We start from the raw sequence: 6,981 nt of genomic DNA, 5'->3' as shown, positions 1-6,981 counted from the left end.
GAGAGAGCCTGCCTTTGCCTGGAATAAATCCAATCCCCAACTCCTTTTGTGCAAGGAACCCGCACAGGAGGTTAAATCGATGGCCGCACAGCCTCACAGAGCTGCGTCTGCTGTGCCAGCAGCTACACTGAATTGTGATAATGAAGGAGATGCACCTGATGCTCATTGAGCTAATTGGGGAGTGCAGGTTCAGCTGTGCTGTTGCTGGGGTCGGGCACTTTTGTGGCTCATTGGCCAGAGCTTTGGCTCTCAGGGGTGTTCAGTGTCTGGGCACCTGGCCTGTGAGGAGGTGGGCTGAACTGGCTGGGGCTCGAGGAGGAGGAGGTAGTGGTATCTGAGCAGAGCGCGGTGGTTTCTTTACCTTATTTTGGGTGTCCCCGCCCTCCCGGCTTCCTTTTGCTCTGTCCTTGCCCTTCAGGGAGCTGTAGCAACAGGTTTGGCTCCTGTAGAAAGGAAGGTGGCAAGGTACCATGATCCCAGAGGAGATTCAGAGACTCCTGGAAGGTAACCATGAATTCCTCCTTGCTCCCCTTCTGCTTAATGGGGGAAATCTGCTGTGGTTGCAGGGGGAGAAGCTGTAAAGCTCTTTATACCTCGCTGTGCTGAGCCAGAGAGCAATGTGGAGGGACTGTAGAAGCTACTCCTTCTCTAAGGGGACTGTAGAAACTACTCCTTCTCTAAGGCTGATGGTTTTGGGGTCCTTGGGTTATGTATGCCTGACCTGTTTCTAACCCCAGTTGAGAGTGTGGGGGATGCGGCTGCCTGTTCTGGTGATTTTGGGGCTGTCCTCCTGTAGCTCAGAAGTTGGTAGGTGCCTCCATGCCTGCGTTAGGGGTGAAGAAGCTCTCTGGTGGTCCTAGGGTGAAGGGGGTGTATGCAAGATTGGGGGGTTTCTCCTGGCGTGGTCAAAAGGTGCCCCCACTGGGTGTTTTCCATGAAGGTATTGAGGCTGTGCTGGTGAGCAGTGTGAGGTGAGACAAGGGGGTGGGTACAAAGGGTAAAAAAAGATTGTGTGCTGCAGTGAGCCCTCTCAGCAGGCTTTTGTTGTAGATGTGATAGCTGAGTCTCCGGGCTTTAGATATTGTGCAAGTGTTGCATGTTGTGCTGGAGATGGCAGTGAGCAAGCTCGCTTGCTGGGGGTGCATCCTCAGGAAAGCTTCAACCCTATTGAAAATGGGGGTACAGCTGAGAGGGCCCTACTTCTACTTGGTAATTTGAATGCTGCCTCCTGAGGTCTCATCATCTGAGCAAATGAGCTGTGCTGAGAGCCGACAGCATTTACTTCTGTGTGTAAGATGGCGGGTGTGAGGCTTCTGAAGTTGTTTTTCATGGATTTCTTCATCAACTTGACCCGCAACACCTCCACTCATTGAATTGGTGGGCCAGCCAGGCAGAAACCATGTAAAATGCTTCTCTTAAAATGTGCTTCACAAACATAAACAAGTTCTGTACAGACTTCTCCAGCTATTGCTGACCCCATGGTGCAGTAAGTGAAGGCTGGGTGACAGAAGTGCCGCGCAGAGGTGACAATGTTATAGCCTGTCCCTGAACGGAGCTTCAGCAGCGCTTTGCAGGTGCAGTGGTTAGCCCTTGCCGAACACACAGGTGCACGTTACTGGCACATCCCGCTGCCGCAGGTGTGGGTGGGCGGTGGGGAAGGAGTCGCTAGCATCTTGCTGCTGAGAACAGTTGTGTTTGGGGCTGGCCCGGTTGCTGCAAGGCTTTGTGACCTGTTGTTTCCTGTCACGATGGCTGCCGGCAGCACGGAGCACTTGCCCCTTCCCCTCCGAGAGCGGGAGAACTTCCAGTCCTGGGATCTGTCAGTCTGAGAGAGAGTGTACAGCCTCCAAGCCCGTCAAAGCTGCCTTCCAAATGCTTTGTGTCTTCCCCCAGATGTAGGTGTAAATTCTCTCCTCTGTTTTTTAATCATGGGGGCTTCAGTGAAGTTCACCCTTTCACATTTCTGATGTGCAGCACTTTATTGTTCAGTGCTGACACTTTTGTAAACAACTCATTTCTGCACCTGCCACCTTCCTTTAACTTAGATTATTTTCTTGTTAGCTGACTGTTTTTAATTGAAGGCTTCAGATCTCCTTCTAAAGCACAGCCTTTGTTTGCTGACAGGTATAGCAGGCTATGAATGGAGATTAATTGCATGTCACATACCTCTGTATCAAACTTGCTGTGTCTTAACAATCTATACGGTGTTGAGGCCTTCCAGTGGCTGAGGCAGTTTCTAGCTATGCAGGCTGGAAATGAAGGAGCTCGAGCTATGACATTGTTTGCAAACTGCGTTACCATGAGAATTCTTGTATTTAAAATAAAAATCACAAATAAAGGAGGAAACATACCGATATACAGGTAATAACATTTGCATCCTTATGCTAAAGTTTCTGATTCCTTATGTTAAAGTTTGGTCAGTGGCGCAGGGCTGCTCGCATGATGTGCAGAAGCAGGTAGTCAATGGTGTGCTAGCAGCAGTTGTGTTATTATCACGTAAGACATCTCTGAGGTTGCAGTGGTTGAATGCCAACACAATATGGCTATTGTCCCTCCACTGCGATCCTGCAACACTTACGAATGCTTGTTCTTTTCTGTTTATACGTAGGTGTGGTTGCACCAACTGCAAACAAGTCAGTTCGTTACACAGAGTTTCACTTCTGGGTCAGTTGAGTCCCTTTTAAAACTACTTTTGTTTAAGGTTATTTCATACTTGTTTAGTACAAATTTCTTCTGAAGGCTGGAACAGTGGTTCTAAAAAATGTGATATATCTTTGACAAACCCAGGGCTGCTTTTTTTGTCTGTAGAAGCAAAGCCAGGCTGGCAGCCTGATCATCTTCCCTTTGCCTGCCTTGCCTGATCCTCTTCATTTCAGATGGTAGGGCTGGAAAGCCATTTTCTTGCTGGGGTTTGGGCACCAGGAAGGACAGAGCAGGTGCTGCACTGGGAGGCTGTGACTGCACCTGCACAGCCTAACAAAGCTGGTAGCTGCTAATTGTAAGGCGAGCAGCCTCATTGCTGTTTTAAAAATAAACAAATGCTCTGTTTGTGTGGGCTAATAAGCTGCAGTCAGATAGCATCATGAGTAGCTCTGGAATTTAAATATCAGGGAGTCTGGGGTTGAGATTTGGAAACGGTTCTCAGTTCCCCCATTGTCTGTTGCATAGGAGAGAATGTCCCATTCAGCTCACTGCAGGAGGATGGATGAAGGTTGCTTCAGTTCTCAAGGTTTTCTCTGACTCAGCCCCACAAAAGCAGGATGGCTCATCTGAAAGATGTTGTTTCACCATGAAACCATCCTTTCTTGAGCTTACAGAAAAGTCAAGAAACACTGTGCAATGGTTCATGGCTTTTATTTATTTTGACAAGTGGGATGGGGTGATACAACTAGCCTTCTAAATCCCAAACCTCCTTGGGACACATCCTGGAAATATTAATGCAGTCTCAGGGAATCTCAAGGTATCTGTACTCTCTGTGTTGATAGGTGTCCTAAACTTTTTTAAACCGATTTTTTTTTTTTTTTCTAGCCAGCTGGGGTGATAAACTGCAGGAGGGATTGTGTGAAGCATCAAATAAGTGTTGGAGCAGACTGGTTGGCTCAGCCTTACCTTGCACAGCAAAACCATTGTGATTCTGTGGGACTAGTCCCCCTGCAGAGGGAGTGTAGGATTTCTGTTAGCAGTTTTCTGATGGCAGAGTAGAAAGAGCAAAAAATAGTGAATGTGTGTACGTGCGTGGAGAGAATACACATGGCATCTTAATACCTTTCAGCTCTGTTATTGAGTGCTGATTAACTCCTAGAATTTAGTGCTGCCATTAAAAGGTTATTTACTACCTGGACTTCAGTGGTTGTGACATAATTCTTATGATGCTGTGCATCTCCTGCAGGATTAAAGTGGATAACTGCAATTGCCTCTAGAAACTCCCCTGAAACACTTGATGAAATTTCAACTTTTTTTTTTTTCTCCTCTTACCTTTTTAGCTGCAGGAAATGAAAAGGAGAGCCCTGTAAACTTTCAGAGTGGATCGCAGAGAGCAATCTATAAACATCAGGAATATAATGTTACCGACAAGCAGTAAAACTAACATTAGGGTGATTTACTCTAGAGCTGCTTACATATTGCTCTTCCTGATCCACTTTGAGAGTTTATGGTTGGGCTTTCTTTTTCATTTCCTGGTGCTATAAACATAGTGGCTGGCTCTGAAAGGGGCTTTGCCTGGTTTGCAGAAGTGACCCTAGTTCTACTATAACTTATCCAGCAGCTGATCTGTGCTGACATCCCAGTAAGTAAATACCATATTAGAGCTAATTGCGTACTCGTGGAGCTAATCTGTGCTTAAAAGTGACAGAGGGATGCAACTGGTATTTGCACAAATTCTGGGAGAGCTTGTTTTTCTTGCTTGATTTTTCACTGTGGAAATGCAGCCTTCATGTAGTTTCTCTTGCTGACCCATTTCTACTGTGCGGTTTTTATGCTGGTTTGTATATAATAAATTGTCCCTATAGCCTCATCTGTTCTTAAGCAGTAAGCTCCTTGGAGCAAGATACATCCTTTTGTGCTTAGATATATGTACTTGGGTGCTTTCTATGTAATTTGTAAGCGATGTAAGCCTCAGCATTGTTAGGCCTGTCATACGCTGGTACTGTATCTTGGATGTACAATTAAAACTGCGTAGAGATGTACTGAAAATGAAACTTAGCCTAAGGATTACACATTGGCCTGGGATTTAAACAGCTTCACTCAGCTCTCTGGCAAAGCCTTTGTCTTATCCCAGGCGGGCCACCTAGGGCTAAATTACCAGTAGTGAACTTGATATTAACAGGCATTTTGGCCTGACACCTCTGTGCTCCTGGGGCTCCCAAAACCGCTGCTGGATATAGGTGTGGGTTTGAGAGCAATACTGTGAATTAGCGTTACTGCCCATCTGCTGAGATGTGGCAACTGTGCATCCCCACGTCGGGGGGTTGTGCTAAGATGTTTCACAATCTCAGTGCTGTATCCAGTCTTCAGGCAAAGCGGTGACTGCAGGTAATGGGGCACAGCAGGCTCAGACCTGGTTCCAGTGGGTCAGGAGCCCTCCTAGTAGGAGGGAAGGCAGGGAGACAAAGTAGTGAGGACCTGGAGGAGTTTATGTTTGGCTGAAGTATGCTTGTTAGCGAGCACTCCCATGGAAACTGGTGCTTTTAGCTAAATAAATCCAGAAAGGAGAACTGGATTGTTATGGAGACAGTGTTATTATCTGGATTTGCTTCCCCTTCCCAGGCTGCTGAGGGGAGAGCTGAGTCTCCCTGGTCCTGCTCATCTCCCACTCTTCAGAGGCGGTGGGAAGAGGGCTTTGCTCCTGAGAGATGCCCAAGCATCAGCCTTGTTTCCCTCCATGTTCTTCCTTATGCCCTTAGCTTTAGAATTCCCTTTTTTTGTGCTCCCCCCTCCCTAGCTCTAAGCCTTTGAGTGTGTCATGAGCAGGCAACAAAAAGAAATGAGAGCTCACGATTTTAGCAGAAAAAATTATTAATTTCTCTTGTGGCATTTTGATCTTGAGATGTGCTTGCAGGTAGAGGAGCTGTTTTTAAGGAGCTGTGCAGATTCCTGGGGTGTGCTAAACAGTGCTGGCTGTTGTACTGGCAGCTGAAGCATAAGGAGCTGAAAGTCCTGCAAGCAGGATATTAAACTGACATTAGTGTCACAGTATGGGGTGTGAGTTAAAGGTTGGAGAGGCCCGTGGATGTGCAACACCATAGCTTTGAAACCAATCTTTTCTCTGCTAGGGGAAACTAGCAGTAATGCTGCTGAAGTACAATGATGATATTCTTCTACACAGAGCAGGTGTGAATGGAACTGGTTTGTTTTCTATGAGATTTTTTTCCCCAGTTTTCTGTAAAGAGCATAAATATTTATGCAAATAGAAGACACTCAAACCTTTTATCTTCTAGTTCAGATTAAATTTCTGCATACAGATGTAGTTTCCAGGTGAGAGAATACCATATTTACTTTTGTCTGGCTGTCTCTGTTGAGCAAGCACAGGGTGTAGTATTTCAGCGGCAACCTTGCAGAAACCATGTTGTGATACAACTGCATGTAAGCTAGTGCACACCCAACCTGTCTTTCAGTGCTTGTCCTTCATGAAGATCATCCTTGTGAAAACCACAGGTTAGGGTTTCCTTGAAGTGTCAGTGGATTTCTTGCTCTGGCGTTTTAGGAAATGCTTTGGATCCTCCTCTGGATGGAATAACCACTCCTGCTATGTCCTTATTTAATGCCAAAAGCCTTTCACAGCAGCAGATTTGTAGGGTTTGGGGCAGAAAAGAAGCAGGTGGAATTGCACTTGGTCTGATAGGCTTATCCATGTTTCACTTCACCTTCTTCCTTTCTTCTGCTTGGTGGTTTCTTTGCTTATTTGCCTTACTGCTACAGAGAAGCTCTGTAATCACATGCAATATTTAGATCCTCTTCTATCTACAGTCACTGCAATGTCTTCTCCAAGTGAAGTCTTCAGACTGACTTGTGTTTCTGGATCAAACTGCTCAGTACAGTGCCTCAAGGGCTTCCCGGGGTGCAGCCAGGTCCAGGTTTCTTAGCCAAGACCAGGTATGTGAGTTTTAACCTGTAATTCTCTTTTCCAGATGTTGAAGGCTACCTGGCAGATGCACTGCAGAATGAAAACTTGAGTGCTAAAGCAAGGGAGCAGAGGGATGCAATTCTCTTTGGCTTCCAGCAAGTCAAAGCTAGGTTTGTATTGTCTGCGTTGCGTTCTAATGAAAGTGCTTCAAAACAGTGTCCTGCCTTGGGGTACCCCATGCTGTATTCAACTAGCTGGACAATTAGCCCATGATTTGAAAGGTAATGGACATTCAGGGCTTGGTATAATGTGAAAGTGCACTGCACACTGGTTTGTAAACTCTCCTATTTAACCAGTTTTATGGTTGTCTACAAATTTGTTGTCATTTGTTTGGAATTCTTGTGTTTCAAAGTAAAAAA

General features: G+C 46.0%; 1 protein-coding gene across 2 annotated transcripts in view; it reads left to right on the top strand.

Moving 5' to 3' along the window:
* The first annotated feature begins 376 nt into the window (after positions 1-376).
* The window catches only part of SKAP1 (src kinase associated phosphoprotein 1), a 155,944-nt gene continuing 149,339 nt past the window's right edge, over positions 377-6,981 (top strand). The window contains exons 1-2 of one of the 2 annotated variants that reach the window (XM_055697435.1): positions 377-504; positions 6,627-6,732. In XM_055697435.1, the coding sequence (XP_055553410.1) occupies positions 471-504; positions 6,627-6,732 (140 nt within the window). In that variant the 5' untranslated portion in view covers positions 377-470. The remainder of the gene's footprint in view (positions 505-6,626; positions 6,733-6,981) is intronic. The other variant, XM_005440060.4, reaches the window with a different exon arrangement.

The sequence above is a fragment of the Falco cherrug genome, chromosome 20, assembly GCF_023634085.1.
Source record: "Falco cherrug isolate bFalChe1 chromosome 20, bFalChe1.pri, whole genome shotgun sequence".
NCBI classification, from domain to species: domain Eukaryota; kingdom Metazoa; phylum Chordata; class Aves; order Falconiformes; family Falconidae; genus Falco; species Falco cherrug.
The sequence above is the reverse complement of the archived record's forward strand: the minus strand, read 5'-3'. Positions and strand labels throughout refer to the sequence as shown.